This window comes from Nelumbo nucifera, chromosome 6 (genome assembly GCF_055504915.1).
Source record: "Nelumbo nucifera cultivar China Antique chromosome 6, China Antique-T2T, whole genome shotgun sequence".
NCBI lineage: Eukaryota > Viridiplantae > Streptophyta > Magnoliopsida > Proteales > Nelumbonaceae > Nelumbo > Nelumbo nucifera.
The window spans coordinates 67,611,166-67,628,249 of NC_142654.1; the positions used below are offsets into that span (position 1 = coordinate 67,611,166).

At 38.5% G+C, this 17,084-nt stretch overlaps 1 protein-coding gene across 5 annotated transcripts in view; it reads right to left on the bottom strand.

Moving 5' to 3' along the window:
- The window catches only part of LOC104606902 (phototropin-2), a 79,153-nt gene that overhangs the window by 18,328 nt on the left and 43,741 nt on the right, over positions 1 to 17,084 (bottom strand). For all 5 annotated transcript variants that reach the window (XM_088890254.1, XM_088890253.1, XM_010272326.3 and 2 more), the window contains 3 exons: positions 13,925 to 14,028; positions 10,274 to 10,323; positions 9,691 to 9,797 (listed from right to left, as the gene is read on the bottom strand). In XM_088890254.1, coding sequence (XP_088746380.1) covers positions 9,691 to 9,797; positions 10,274 to 10,323; positions 13,925 to 14,028 — 261 coding nt within the window. The remainder of the gene's footprint in view (positions 1 to 9,690; positions 9,798 to 10,273; positions 10,324 to 13,924; positions 14,029 to 17,084) is intronic.

Below are 17,084 nucleotides of genomic sequence, written 5' to 3' on the forward strand. Positions count from 1 at the left end.
TAGGGTTTCAGCAGGCGCACTCTCTTCTCTTGCTGTCTTTTCATCTTCTCTCTTCTTTTTCTGGGCTGCTGCAGTAAAGACCTAGGGGTGTAAGAGAGTAAAGCAAGTTCGAACCTAGGGTTTCTCTTGGTTGTAGGACTCAAGGGAAGTAAGACCCAGAAGTAGATGCCCTACTAGGTTGTTTCCAGTAAGTAGTAGCTATTTGGCTACTAAGAGAGGTCTGTATAGGACAGACCTAGTTGAGGACTGATTTCAGCAGTCCTAGCACTAGCCGAAAGGGGGAGAGCCTCTTCTACAGTTGCAGCTTCGGTACTCCAGCAAGACTCCTACAGAACAGTGGTAAATAGCCCTATTTTCAGGTCGGTTACCAGCCCTACTTTAGCCCTGCACAGCACAGTGGTAAAGACTTACACTGCACAGTTGCAGCCTCGAATTTTTACTTGCTACTGTACCCGAACTGGTTCAGTCTAAGTGAAGTTTATCTAGTGTGCTACCAGCACTGTGAACACTTCTACCAGCACTGTGAACACTGTGACCACTTCGGCCAGCCCTAAACAGAACCACCTACAACACTGTGAACAACTCTAGGACTGAAATCAGGATGTCCTCACTATCCGGTGAAGTTTCCTCTAGATATAACAGACCTGTCACAAGGTCCTCAAACCTGGAAAACCCTAATCTGGACAGCTTACAGATTACAAGTGTGCTACTGGATGAGTATAACTTCAGAGAGTGGTCAGTCTCAGGAAGGCTGTTCATTACCTCTCGTGAACTCACAGGCTATTTGGATGGAAACAAGAAAGAACCAGAAGTTGGCAGTCCTGAATACACTGTGTGGCGCAAGGAAAATGCCACAGTCATGTCTTGGTTGCTGGCCTCCATGACTCCTCGGGTGGCCAGAACTGTTCATCATTTCCCTACAGCCACTAAAATTTGGGAGAAAGTATCCAAGACATACGGCCAGAAAAAGAACAATGCTAGAATCTACAGGCTGAACCAAGATATTGCAGCCCTAAGGCAAGGAGACATGTCCGTGGCAACATACTTTGCAACACTGGAAGGCCTCTGGGAAGAGCTTGACCATCACTTGATTTTGGATTGGGAAAATGCCAAGGATAAGGAGAGGCATGACAAGCAGATTGAGGAGAGCAGAGCCTTCAAGTTTATGGCGGGCCTAGACCCTGTATATGAAGGTATAAGGTCACAGATTCTAGGGAGAGATGAATTACCTGAGCTTCACCATGTCTACTACCTGGTGAGGAATGAAGAAGTAAGGAGAAAGGAGATGCAAGTTGACTCCCAGACACAATCCACAGAACTATCTGGAGAACATTCAGCCCTAGTCTCCACTAAGGGAAATAGATTTTCAGACAAGAAGTCCCTCAAGTGTACCCATTGTGGTGGTGAGAAACACACAAAGGAGAAATGTTGGGTCTTGTACCCTCATCTGAAGCCAGCTGCTCTGAGAAGGGACAAAAGGCAACATAAGGGCCACACAGCAAGTGGGAATCTTGCCACCAACAACAGCAGTGACAACTCACAGAGTACTCAGACAGTGTCCTCTTCCACCACAAGGCAAGCTGCCAACTCCTCTGGACCAAGTACTTTGGGCTTCACAGCTAGTAAGGTAGAGGTTCTCAGCCGGGCATTAGCCCGTCTGAAGAACAATCCTTTAGCTTCCACCTCTCTTGCCAAATCAGGTACAGCCTCTGCATTTAGTGCAACTAGTTCCATTAATTCTACCTCTTGGGTGATTGATTCCGGAGCCACTGACCATATGACACATATGTCCTCCTTATTCTCTTCGTATCATTTGTTGTCTGGCCAGGATAAGATGAGAGTAGCTGATGGGTCTCTCTCTACCATCTTTGGAAAGGGGGTGGTTAACCTAAGCAAGGATCTCTCTCTTAAATCAGTCTTACATATTCCTAGTCTTATCTCAAATTTGTTGTCTGTTTCAAAGCGTACAAAAAATTTGAACTGCAGTATAACTTTTTTTCCTTCTCATTGTGTCTTCCAGGACAGATTGACGAGGAGAACGATTGGGAGTGGTCATGGGGGCCTCTACTATTTTGATGCAGATATCAGCTCAGCCCTTCAAGCTTTTGCTACTACTAGTCCGGAAAGTGTGGAGTCAATAGCTAGGTTGCACCTGTGGCATGCTAGGCTAGGTCATTTGTCTTTTTCTTCTTTAGCAATGTTGTTTCCCGAATTATGTAAGGGCATTCCAAGTCAGAGTTTAATTTGTGATGTGTGGCAAATGTCAAAACAATGCAGATCAATGTATCCAATTTCTAGTAATGAAATTCAAGCCCCTTTTGATTTGGTTCATTCTGATGTTTGGGGTCCTTCACCCATTGTTTCCATTGATGGCTTCCGTTACTTTATCAGTTTTATTGACCATTATTCTCGGTGCACTTGGATTTATCTGTTAAAAGGACGTGATGAAGTTCCACGGATAACTATGATGTTTTGCAAGATGGTTGAAACACAATTTGATAAGAAGATTAAGCAATTCCATTCAGACAATGCAACTGAATACTTTGAAAGATCCCTAAGCTCATTCATGGAAGATGCAGGCATGTTACACCAATCATCGTGTGCTTACACCCCTCAGCAAAATGGGGTTGCTGAGCGCAAGAACAGACACCTATTGGAGACAGCTCGAGCTCTACTTTTCCAGCATAATGTGCCCAAGCAATATTGGTCTCAAGCTGTTCTCACTGCATCATACCTGATAAATCGGATGCCATCTAAGGTACTGGGTATGAAGACTCCTTTCTCTGTTTTGTGTCCCCACTCTTCCAGAATTTCCTCTTCCCCCACGGGTTTTTGGCTGTACATGCTTCATACATGTGAAGGATTCAAAGAAAACCAAGCTGGATCCCAGGGCTACAAAGGGAATATTTTTGGGGTACTCTCCTACACAAAAGGGGTACAAGTGTTATGATCCTATCTCCAAGAAAAAGTATGTCACCAGAGATGTAGTCTTTTTTGAGTCTCAACCCTATTTCCAGTCTTCTCAGAATCCTCTTCAGGGGGAGACTAGTGGGTTGAAAGAGGATTCTTCCCACTTCTTTTTTGTTCCCCTTTCATCACCTTCCACTACTCCTAGTTGTGACATTCCAGGTCAACCTAGTGATGCTCCCATTGTGCCAGTTACTTCTCCTGATACAGCAGATGCTCCTGAAGGTTCCAGTAGGCAAGAGAAAGAGATACTTACATACAGCTGAAGAAAGAAGGGCCCTCAACCTCATGATTGCAACCAGTTGAACTCAAATCAATATGTCTCTGCAACCCAAGGTAATTCTGACTCACTCAATTCAGATTTGGATCTTCCTATTGCTCTCCGTAAGCCTGTTCGTTCTTGTACCACTCGGCATCCCATAGCTGATTATGTTTCTTATTCACACTTATCCCCTGCCTATCATTCCTTTGTGTCTGCTCTTTCCTCTGTATGTGTCCCTTCCAGGTACTCAGAGGCGGCATCTGATCCAAGGTGGAAAGAAGCCATGAATGAAGAGATGAAAGCCCTAATGAAAGCAAGAACGTGGGAATTGGTGGATCTGTCAAAGGGGAAAGGCACTGTTGGGTGCAAGTGGGTATTCATAGTAAAGCGCAGGGAAGATGGGTCAATTGAGAGGTATAAGGCCAGACTGATGGCAAAGGGATTTACACAAAAGGAAGGAATTGACTACAAGGAAACGTTTGCCCCAGTAGAAAAGCTCAACACAATCAGGGTTCTACTGTCACTAGCAACAAAATTCTCTTGGGAACTCCATCAGCTGGATGTGAAGAATGCCTTCATAAATGGTGATCTTCATGAAGAGGTATTCATGGAACCACCACTTGGATATGATGTTGGAAAGAAGGTGTGTAAACTAAGGAAAGTATTATATGGTTTGAACTAGTCTCCCCGGGCATGGTTTGAGAGACTTTGTATGGCCATGAAGAAAGTGGGGTACATTAAGAGCAGTGCAGATCATACATTGTTTACAAGGAGACAGGATGACAAACTTACAACACTCATTGTTTATGTGAATGATATGGTGATTACTGGAAATGATGTGAAAGAGATGAAGAGGCTGAAGGAGTTCTTAGCTTCAGAATTTGAGATCAAAGACCTGGGAAATCTGAGATATTTTCTTGGGATTGAAGTTGCTAGATCAAGAGAAGGAATCTACATATGTCAACGAAAATATGTGCTAGATCTCCTAGAGGAAACAAGCATGATAGGGTGCAGGCCAGCAGACACTCCAATAGAATCGAACCATGGATTACAAGAATCAATGGGTGAGGAATACTATGATAAAGAAAGGTACCTAAAATTGGTAGGAAAATTGATATACTTATCCCTTACTCGGCCAGACATTGCTTATGCAGTGCATGTTGTCAGTCAATTCATGCACTCACCAAAGACCCCTCATATGAGAGCAGTGGAAAGAATTCTCAAATACTTGAAGACTTGCCCAGGGAAAGGAATTCTATTCAGGAAAAACAACAGACTTGAAATTGAAGCCTACACTGATGCTGATTGGGCTGGATCTGTTGGAGACAGAAAATCAACCTCAGGTTACTATACATTCTTGGGAGGAAACCTAGTCACATGGCGCAGTAAGAAGCAGAATGTTGTGGCTAGATCAAGTGCAGAAGCAGAATACCGAGCTATGGCACACGGTGTTGCTGAACTCTTATGGCTCAAAACTTTTCTTAATGAGCTTGGTATCAAAACTGAGGGTCCTCTCAGGCTGTATTGTGATAATAAAGCTGCTATCAACATTTCCAACAATCCCGTGCAGCATGACAAGACAAAACATATTGAAATTGATCGACACTTTGTCAGAGAGAGAATTATTTCCGGAGAACTCTGTGTGCCTTATACTCCATCAGAGATGCAGATTGCAGATGTATTAACTAAAGGGCTGTCAACAACAAAGTTCAGGGACTTACTTGGCAAGCTAAACATGATTGATATCCATGCTTAGCTTGAGGGGGAGTGTTAGAATGTAGAGTGATGTTCGGCTGATAAGAGTTCTTATTAGCCCATACTTATGTTTATCTTATCTTGTAACTGGGCCTGTGTTAATGGGCCTAATCCTGTTTAATGATTTAAGTCATCTGGGTGTCCCATCACTAATTAGGGGCATCCCAATAATTTCTTGTACTTTGTACTACATTCATATATAAATAATAGCATGGTCGACTGACTAGTACAGTTCGACATTCCCTGCATTTCAGAGTTTCTCTTCTCTCCTTTGCTACTTCGAGTACAGCTCCTAAGATTACATTATGTACCTTGGGCTAAATCTGTAGAAGTTTTTCTGAAGGCAAAGAAGAAGGTGAAACACATAAAGGAGGAAAAACCCTCCACTGATTCTCATGAGTATGATGACTGGGAACAAGAGGATGGATAGATTATCACGTGGTTATGGAAAAGTATGGAACCCAAGATTAGTGTAAATTTCATGTTTCTTGACACTGCCAAAGATGTGTGGGACCATGCTAAGAAGTTGTATTCTGGTCAAGACAATACAACTAGAGTATATCAGTTGTATCAGGAATACTTTAATCTGCAACAGGGCAATCAGAGTGTTGAGGAGTACTATGCTAGTATGAGAAACATTCGTAATGAGTTGAATGTTTATCACCCCCTCACTTCTGATGTCAAAATTCAGCAACAACAGAGAGAACAGCTTGATGTGACTCGATTTTTAGTGGGGCTGAAATCTGAGTAGTGAGTATGAACCGGTGCGGGCTCAGATACTAGGAGGGTCAGCTCTCCCTTCCTTAGAAGAGGTGTTTACTCGACTTCGGAGGATTTCCATTGGATCTACTGAGAACTCTAATGTTTCTGATAGATCAGCCTTTGTAGTATCGAGGGGCCGTGGTGTTAGAGGTGGAGCTCGGTCTGGCCATAGTGGTAGCAGTGGTCCGATATATGGCTGGAGTGGTGGAGGTGGACCTACATATTATCGTGGTGGTGGTCGTACTGGAGGTAGAGATTCAGGGGGAGCCCGTGGTAGAGGACGTGGTTCGGGCCCGAGGAGGTGTACTCATTGTGGTATGGATGGACATACCATTAATTATTGCAATGACTTGCATGGTCCACCCTCAACTTGGGCCAATCATGCCATGACTAGTGACACCAGTTTCAGACAGGAGAGTCGTTCAGCTGATCAGATGCCTCCTACATCCACAGATGTTCCTAGGAAGGAGATGGTGAGTGTTCCCCGTGATGAGTATGAGAGGTTTGTCAAATCCACATCTCAACAGAACACAACTACTCTTGCACACTCAAGTATGGCTTGTTTGGCATCCACACCCAATCCTGGGATTATTGATTCTAGAGCCTCCAATCACATGACTGGAACTCCAGGTGTGTTTTCTTCCCTCTTTCATTGCTCAACATCACAATCTGTTACCCTTGCTAATGGTTCCACATCCTCCATTTGTGGTGTTGGCAATGTTAATATGACCCCCTTATCTTTATCCTCAGTTTTGTATGTCCCTAAATTTCCGTTTAACCTTATGTCTGTTAGTAAGTTGACCAAGCCACTCAATTGCTCTATTACTTTTTACCCTTCTTCGTGTGTTTTTCAGGATCTCAAGACAAGGATGAAGATTGATGGAGGGCATGAAGTTGGTGGATTGTATTATCTTGACGGTGGTGGAAGAACATCAACAACTCTCCAGTCATCTCTCTCTCCTCTCTAGTGGCACTGTCGATTTGGTCATCTTTCGCTGAAAGTTTTGAAGTCTTTGGTTCCTTCGTTGAGTCAACTTTCTATTTTAGATTGTGAGTCGTGTCAGTTGGGGAAACATCATCGTGTTCCCTTTAGTCCTAGGGTTGATAACCGTGTGTCGAGTCCTTTTTCTTTGGTTCATTCAGATGTTTGGGGTCCTTATAAAGTGATGTCATACAATGGATATAGATATTTTGTCATTTTTGTTGATGATTATTCAAGGATGATGTGGCTCTATTTAATGAAAGAAATGAGTGAATTGTTTACCATCTTCCAAAAATTTTATGATGAGATTCACAACCAATTTGGTGTTCACATTAAATTTTTTCGTTCCGATAATGGCCGTGAATATTTTTCATCATTTCAAGAATATTTGGACCAACATGGCATTATACATCAGACCTCATGTACCTACACCCCACAACAAAATGAGGTGGCTGAGAGAAAGAATCTTCATCTTTTGGAAACAACTCGATCCCCCATGCATCACATGAATGTTCCCAAACCTTTTTGGAGTGATGCGGTGCTTACTTCTTGCTTCTTGATTAATCGGATGCCCACATCTATCCTCGATGGCCATTCCCCATTCACTACCTTGTTTCCCACTTTGTCTCCGTTTCCTCTTTCTCTTCGGGTTTTTGGGTGTGTCTGCTTCGTCCATAATCTGGGCCCCAGGAAGGACAAGTTAGATGCACGATCCATTAAGTGCATCTTCCTTGGCTATTCCCGGACCCAGAAAGGGTATAAGTGTTATCATCCTAGTTCTCGGCGTTCCTTTGTGTGTGCTAATATTACCTTCTTTGAGTCTACTCTGTTTTTCTTGGGGTCCGATGATGTTTCTTCCTCCTCATCACCTCCTCCTCTTCCACTTCCAATTGCAGATTTTGTTCCTCTTGTTCCAGCTGTGACCAAGTCCTTTCCTCCAGTGCCACCACATGTTGAACGACCACCTATCCATCAAGTGTATAGACATCGCCCACATGTACCGGCTGCTCCTCCTTCAGTGCCACCACCTGTTGAACCGCCACCTTTTCGCTTCCCATCGCCAGTTTATCTATTTGTTATCCTCAATTGTTGTCCCTAAGGATGTCTAGGAAGCCCATGCCTCTCCAGGATGGTGTCGTGCAATGGAAGAAGAACTCTCAGCTCTAACTCATAATCATACTTAGGACGTCACCACTCTTCCTCCTGGGAAGCAGGCTATCGGTTGTAACTGGGTTTATACTGTTACACAGAGACCTTCTCCCCAGTTGGTTGCAAAAGGGTACTCCCAAACCTATGGTATTGACTACACAGAGACCTTCTCCCCAATTGCTAAGATAGGTTCGGTTCGTGTTGTGATCTCTCTTGCTGCTATGTATGATTGGCCCCTCTATCAGCTTGATATCAAGAATGCTTTCTTGCATGGTAATTTGCTCGAAGAGGTCTATATGGAGCAACCACTGGGGTTTGTTGCTCAGGGGGAGGATGGTAAGGTATGCAAACTAAAGAAGGCTATTTATGGACTTAAACAGTCTCCTCGAGCATGGTTTGGTAGGTTCAGTGAGGTGGTAAAGAAGTTTGGTATGAAACAGTGCCAAGTTGATCATTCAGTCTTCAGTCATGACTCTCAGGCAGGAAAAATCCTATTGGTGGTGTATGTAGATGATATTATTACCGGGAATGGTAAAATGGGAATTGATAGGTTGAAGACTTTTCTATAGGAACATTTTCAAACAAAGGACCTTGGTAATTGAAATATTTCTTGGGGATAGAAGTAGCAAGGTCTAAGCATGGTATTAATTTGTGCCAGAGGAAATATGTTCTTGATTTGCTGGAGGAAACAGGTTTGTTAGGTACTAAACCAGCTGAAACACCTATGGAAACAAATACTAAGCTGAGTAGTGATATGGGTGAAGTGTTTGAAGACCCTGGCAGATACCGGCGACTTGTAGGTAAACTGAACTACCTAACCATTACTCTGCCAGATATTTTATTTGTGGTTAGTGTGGTAAGTCAGTTCATGTAGAAACCTCTGGTTCCTCATTGGAATGCGGTTCTAAGAATTGTGAGGTATTTAAAAGGGGCTCCTGGTTGTGGTTTGATATACAAAAGTGGTGGAAAACTTGAAATAGAAGGATATACTGATGTTGACTGGGCCAGTTCTATGTCTGATAGGAGATCTACCATAGGTTATTGCACTTTTCTTGGGGGTAATCTGGTGACATGGAAAAGTTAGAAGCAGACAGTCGTGGCAAGAAGCAGTGCAAAGGCAGAATATAGAGCTATGGCACATACTACTTGTGAATTAGTGTGGCTAAGGAACCTTCTACAGGAGATAGGATACAATGTTAACACTCCAATGAAGCTCTACTGTGACAATCAGGCTGCAGTTCATACTTCTTCTAATCTGGTGTTTCACGAAAGAACCAAGCACATAGAGGTTGACTGTCACTTTGTGAGAGAGAAGGTGCTGAATGGAGTGATAGACACTGCATATGTTAACACAGGGAACCAGTGGGCAAACTTATTTACTGAAGGGTTGAGTCGGGGAAGAGTGGATTACATATGTAACAAGCTGGGATTATATGATATATACTCACCAACTTGAGGGGAGTGTTAGTGTCGAGTATGTAGGGGTATTTCTATCTTTATACTTATGTTGAGGTTGTTGATCTGTAATATTATATTAGAACTAGTGTCCCTCACTTAAGTAAGGGCACATGTGTCTTTTCCATTATGTTAGTAATATAAAACATATCTGGCCGAATGGGAGAGGTAATTTTCTCTCTTTCGAACCAGACTTTTCTTCTCTCCTTTTCTCCTCCTTTCTCTCTCTCTTTCTTTCTTCTTTCTTCTTCTCTCTTCTTGGCTGTTATCAGACTAACAGAACTCAAGGGTAGGCCGAATCATAATATATATAAAATAAAGCATAGAACATCTATGAAACAAATAACGATTAACATACTTGAGGCTTGGAAGATGTCAAAAATGACAGATCAAAATCAGTTAATACAACGTGCCCATCCTTTTGGAGCAGCACATTTTCAGGCTTCAAGTCCCGATAGATTATTCCTGTAGCATAAATACAAAATTAAATAAATAAAATCAAGATCAATAAAGTAATTAAAATAAAATGCAACTTGATTAATTCATATAGGATTAAAGTCATGTAATAATTTAGAGTCCTTTCAATATTACACCCCCTGCCCTAGGTTTTCTAACTGGAGAATAGCTAAAGACACTGTATAAGACAATAAGTTGGAAATAATTTGATACTAGACAAAGAAGCATTCTGGGTTTGATATTGTGTAAATAAAAACAAAAAACACAAAATAATATGTTGCTGACGTTATAGTAAATAAGATACAGCCATTTTATATATAAAAGATCTAGAACCTTAAAGAAGAATGGACATGATACACTGCTTTTCTAGAGCACTTCATAGATGTATTATCTTGTTGCCTTCGCTTTAGTAGGAGAAACTGAATACAGGTAATGAGTATACCAATAAAACAACAATGTAACTGGTCTTTGAGATGAAAATATACCTAAACAATGAAGATATTCCAATCCAACCACAACTTCTGCAGCATAAAACCTGGGCAAAGTAACAGAAGCCAAGACTGAAGTTAGATTAAGGATGTAGGAAATAATATTTAAGAGCATATCTAGTTCTAGTCCTAAAAATATGCTTTGATTCCACTTCAGAACAATTAAGGGGGTGTTCGACAACATGGTTGATTTTGATTTTGAAAACAAAAACAACTTCCACAACAGCATATTCCCCAGTGAACAAAGTAATGTATTCATTAAATATGATACATGGTTTAAAATGTCCCTAAATTGCCTAATATTTCCATGACATATTTCCATTTACATGGGTAGTGACACAAAATTTTACTAGAATCAACATATTCCCCAGTGAACACCACCAGCACTATGCAGAATATAAGAGATAGTATTATAACATAAGTTGGTAACAATATTGTAGATATGTAGAATAGCAATGTTATTACCCACCTAACTTACATGATTACCACTTTGAGCCAGCTCAATCTTGATTTCAAACATGAAGTTAAATATTAGTTTTTGTTTGTGTAATAGATTATTTGGTTGATCTATTAGAACCATTTACATTTTCTATGAGTTTAAATTTTTCTTTAACTCATTCTTTCATGTAGTTTTGAATCTTAAGTTTGACAGGACAACTTTAGAATGCATTCTTTTGTCTATTACCTTAGTTTCTTAGCTTTGTTTAATGATTTGGAACAAGAAAATAATTTAAAAATGTGTGCCTATGCTTCTTTTCTCATTTCATAAAATATCATTCTATATTTTTGCAGATTTTACAATGTTTCTACCATGTCTATAATTTTCACAATATTTCCACGTGATATTTCTGACATTTCCAACATGTTTCCTATATTTGGACGATCAGTATTTCCACTGACATCAACATTTTAAACTTTGAATGTGATCAATTCCTCAATTCATCTTCATATGACTAGGTCAAAAATAACCATTGTATAAGAAAACAAAAGTTGGCATAGTATACGATAGGAAAGCTCCAGAAGGTTAGGTAAAATTAAGGGGCCAAAATGCATGAAAGGTTTTACAACTGGAATTAACAAGTTTTCTAGTGATACATAAAGCCATCTAAAACTTTTTTCCATTAGGTGCAATCATGGTTAATTTCAAAAATATTTGGTGAAATTTTACTGAAATCTCACCATTTTTCTAGGGGGCAATACGAACATCCCTTTAATCATTTTTCTGCTCATATATCACAAATATATCAGAGATATTTCGAGTATTCGTGACAAATTAAACATTTAAATTTTCAAATTTCAGAATATTGCTGGTATTTCAGTAAAATCATCTGACTTTTTTGAAAGAAAAAAAGATTAGTATTTTAAATGTGATTCACTGGTCCATATAATTCAAAAAGAAAGGGCAAACAAATGGAAAAAGGGGATTCTCAATCTAATCAACACATGTAACAAAAAGAAACATGAATAAAAAATTGCAACTTAGACAAGAGAATGGCATACTTGCAAAAGAGAAAATAACCCTTAACATACATCCACAAGGATGATGACTTACTGACTCTTGGAGAACTGACAATGTCTCAGAAGGTAATTGCATTCAGATGGATTTCAGCAAGTACTGACAAGGTCTCAGAAGATAAAAATAAAGAAGATTGCTCAGCAGAATAGTCAAACTTCCAAGCAGAATTTGCAAGCCTAATTTCTCTTTATCTAACTGTCAGATTGAACTGAAATTTGAATCTTTAGAGTTCATTGAGAGTGGAAGGAACCCTCAAAGTCTCAGGATGACCAGATATGGGGAAGGCCTTCATCGAGTAGACTTTCAATTGCTGGAATCTGTGGACCATTAGCAGTGGTCAACAGTCGTTAAAGCTCGACCACATGGACCCTACATATTGAGTCACCAAGAGTTTATTTGTCCAAGTCTCATTAATTTTAGTTTAGGCATGTATAATTTATAGTTAATTATTTTTTAATTAGTAAAATTACTGGGATGGGTACTTGTAAATTTCACAATCAATTAGGGAATGTGGAACAAAATCTTTCCAAAAATCTTTGATCGATAGAAACTTGTGCTCATTAGGACTTCTTTATATTCCACCCCTGCCCAACTACTTTTAAAGACATCCTATAGCCTTTTATATTGATTGTTACTATTGTCTAGGAGACTTTCACCAAATATGTAGTTTGTGTTTTTTGCTTTATTATTCCCTTGTTTTTTAATTTATCTACAAATCCAAAATATATTTTATTTTTCTTTTATTATCATTTTCCAACTTTATTTTATTTAATTAATCATTTATCCATTTGGGTTATAAAAGGGTAAGTTTCGTTCATAAGGGAAAAAGAATATAATTATATAAAGTAACAAGTTTTATCTTGTTTATAACTGATAAAGTATTGAAGGGACATAAATAGGATTTTTGCTATATTTAGGACTTAGTGGGCATAACTTTAGAAGTAAGGAGAATTGGTGCAAAGAGTTTCCTGCACTATCCTTAGTTGGCATAAAAGGGCCATTACCAAAGGTTGGTCCCAGCTATCTGGAACCTTGGGAGGGGTGAACTGGATACAGACCTAGCCTTTAGCACACAAAGTGGCTTCTTTAGACTCGAACCCACATTCTCATGAGATTTTACCATTACACCAGACAATGGCCCTTTTGTCTATTGAAAGTTTCCTTTTCTCAAAAATGGTCCTTTTGTCTATCACTTCAATGTAAGGACACTTGGGAATATTAAGTTAATAGATTTTAGTCTCAATCTTTATGTGTATGGAGCAGGGGCAATTTAAAGAGTTTATTTGGAAAATTTCTAGGGTTTTAGGGAACCATATATATGCTAATAGCTGGAATTCAATGCTGCTATATTTTTGTTATTATTCTGTTTTCTTGTTTCTACCAATAGTGCTTTAAATTTCTTTTCTTCTCCATAGCCGATTGCTATAGTTTTTATTATTGCTCTAATGCACTTACCTATCTTCTTTCCATCAATTGTTGGTCTTGGAACTAAAAAGGGTCATTACCCAATGCCCCTAGCTATTTGGAGTCTCCATAGCCTAACCTTTGGCATTTTTTTTCACAAAGTGGCTGCTCTCAAAATCAAACTTGTATTCTCACATTTGTCATCCTGAGATTTTACCATTACACCAGACAATAGCCAGCAGCCTTGGAACTCCACGTGGTACCAAGTCTACAACAATTGAGGAAGAGGATCAAAATAGAAGAGTTGTTTTTTATTATTCATTTTCTTATATGCATATTTTGTATAACTCTTGATTCAGAAGACATGTATGAATTAAATGCTTGGGTAATTGGTATACCAATTTAAGTCTTCATTTTCTGTTAGAGTTGTTTCCTAGGCATTTAAACCTGTTTTCCCAATTGAAGCGTGAGATGTGCATGTAAAAAGGCTCACTTTGACGAGAGAGAACTAGAAAGCCTATTTGTAGTAGGCTGTGTGATGGGTTTAAAGTTTCAGCTTGTCCACAACAAAGGATGTACTTGGGCTAGAGACTAAATATGAAGTATGTCAGTTGGGCCAGGAACAACCATGGCTTGTTAATGCATCAAACCACATTTTTAACCATGAGCATCTATAATAGGATAGCAACCAAAAGAACAAAATGAATCCATGGAAAATAGCAGACTACCTTGCAGATTCCTCCTTAAATATCTTCATTGGTTGTCTGTCAAGTAAGGCAAACAATTCCCCACCAGGGCAAAAATCCGTTATCAAGCAAACATGAGTATCAGTCTGAGGAACAAAAGAATATTTTAGCATATTTCATTAAGAAGAGGTTTGAAAGAAACAAAAAGAAAAAGGAAACTTCCCTTGTACAGTGGTGCCTATTAACTTGTGATATCCAAATTCATTGTTTAGCCCAAAGAATCCATATGGACAATAAAGACATGGATGTGTACATGGGACATTAGATGACAACTGTCTTCTCCCAGGTCATCTTAATAATGTTGTTATTTTGAAATCTTAATTTATTATCATAGTTGTCAAGGTGACGCCTAGGTGACAAGGCACCCTTGGAGGCTCGCTTTGCCTAATCACCAAGTAGTTTTATACATTGTGTTATAAAATACTTTTATATTCTTAATTTTTTGAGATTATAATTATAAATAAGCATTATTAAACTAAAATATTCATTTCATGTGTTTATATTACTAATTTCCTTTTATTAATTTTTTATTTGTTAGGGTTTAATCAACACAAACATTGATAAATGCTGTATTTTCTTCTTCTTCTTTTCCTATAACAAAATAGGGGATCAGCCCCCATATTTTTTGAATTTTCTTTCTTTCTTCTTTTTCTTATGAATATGTTGATTTTCTATACTTTAACATGAAGGTTATACTTTTCTTCTGAAAATTATGGATAATTATTAAGGAAATATGATTATGGAACCTAGGGAACTACCCTAGGATATATGTTTTTTACTTGAAAAAAAATCTATCACCTAGGTGACACCTGGGAGACTAGGCGACAAAGTGCTCCCCTGTTGCCTTGGCGCCTTGAACACTATGTTTATTATCATTATTATTTCTTGACTCTTGATTTTTGATAGACAAGGCATCTATTTAGTTATTTGTGTGCACCAAATACAAATTATTAGTTGATGTTTTTAGAAATAATGCAATTTGGACTTGGAACCTACACCTACAACGCCTCAAGAGATGTCCACTTCACTCTCTGTACTATTTTCTACTTTTCTAGTATATAATTATATTTTAAACAGTGGTTCCCAGCCAACACCAGAGCTTCTCAAATAAGTCTTAGGGGCATGTTTTTGACCACAACAAGATCACAAAATTCTGCATCTTTAGCCTATACATATAAATACTCTTCCTTCAAAATTGTATGATAGTTTACACCTTTTCTTTTAATTTTTCTTTTTCTTTTTCAAAAAAAATGTGAATTTGGGTATAATGCATGCTTACTATGTGAGTTTTCTAATAAAAAAGGTAGAATCTCAAATGATCAGATTGGACCGGGCAATATGCAAATTCCAATGCAATTTCATACTATAACCAGATTCAACTAAAGATGCATCTGTTCTTAGAAACTGAACAACTTAAACCATAATTGCAAAGTGGCTGTTCTCGAACTTGAACCTGCTTCTCACACTTGTCAATTGGAGGTTTTACCATTGCACCAAGGAATAGCCCCCATGTATGCTTTTAATTATAACATTAATTAAAATATCCTAACAGAAGCAAGTAAAGTGCTTTTATTTATGCTCTTAAACTAAGGAGCCTTTAGTTGAAAAAACACAATACCTAATAAAAGGTGCTAATAAATATTCATTTTTGCATATGCTTCCATGGATCAGAATAGCCAACTAAATCTGCATTTGAACCAACGTTGAGCTCCTTCTTAGGCGTCCTCTACTCCATTGGAAAATATCACATTCAATTCTCTACCATCTATGATAATCCATTTTGGGTAATTTATCTCCACCATTCATATCACGACTTTACATTATTATTTCAGAATTAAGATTGCTTCTAAAATTTGTTATACTTTTTCTCATCAATATATTTACCCTAGACCTAGTAAAGAAAGTATCAGTAGTTAGGAAAAAGCAATACAAGATTCTTGTAGTCTAGAAATTCAATGATACATAGTATATTAAAAAATGAAATGATTATTGAACAACATGAATTATCTAGTCCTTGAAAGGAACATTGTGCATTATCTAGTTTTGCAACTCTCTTATGTAGTTTCATACCAAACCACATAATGGAATGGAAAGAAACATGTAGATGGCTTGACCTATATCATTATGATCCACTTTTAGAATCTCAAAATATGATAATAAAATAAGAAAAGAAGGAAGACAAGGGCAAAACAACTTCTTTTCATAAGCAACTTCAATTTTATTAAAAAAATCAACATGTCAATCCAATACAAGCATCCCAAGGGAGAGGTGAGACATCCAGTTCAATTTAAAAACAAAAAACATTATAATTGAGCCCAAAATCGCTGATCCCTATATACCCCCTGTTTAGCTATATGGTCATCCAATTAATTTTACAATCTCCTTTCCCAATGAATAATCACTGTCATATTGCTGGTTAACCACTTAAATATCTTGATTTCATCCCTAAAATCCCAAGTAACAGTTCCCGGTTTCTATAGCCAGCCCACCACAAGCTTTGAGCCTCCTTCAATGATCAGCTTATTGCCTCATTCAGGTTCAAGGCCAAAACAACTTCTGCCAACATTCCCATCTCATGAGAGGGTCCGAAGAGAAAAAGTGGTGAAAACTGTAAGTGGGGCCCCAAGCCTTTGGTGGGCTCAGCTGCTGCAGCCACCACATAGAGCTTGTCTAGATATAGAATATTGTACAATCAAATCAGAAAACATCTCACCCCATGTGAGATAAATATGATTTCTCTTTTGGTATTTAAGTGGCAATTTTGTAGTTTCAGTCTATTTTTTCTTTTAGGTCAATTTCTCAGAGTTTAAGAAATTTTGTCTTTTCTTTCAAGTGTCAATGACTTCATATTAGACAGTTAAAGAGTTTCTCCTATTGTCTTGGTTATATTTAATGATGGAGTCTACTTACATGACATGGATTAATAGATTTTTTTCTTTCTTGTAGTAGGCAAAATAAAGTGGTAAAAGGCAGGTAAATTCTTTTCTACTTATAAATGTGCTTGTAAGACCATTGGAATTCCTTCTGATCAATTTGTGCAATAGAAATTGAAATTTTCAGATTCAAGAATTGAAGTTATTGAAGGAATTTCGCATTTTTTTCTTCTCTCTCTCTGTCAGGTAAAATCTAATCTTATTCTTCT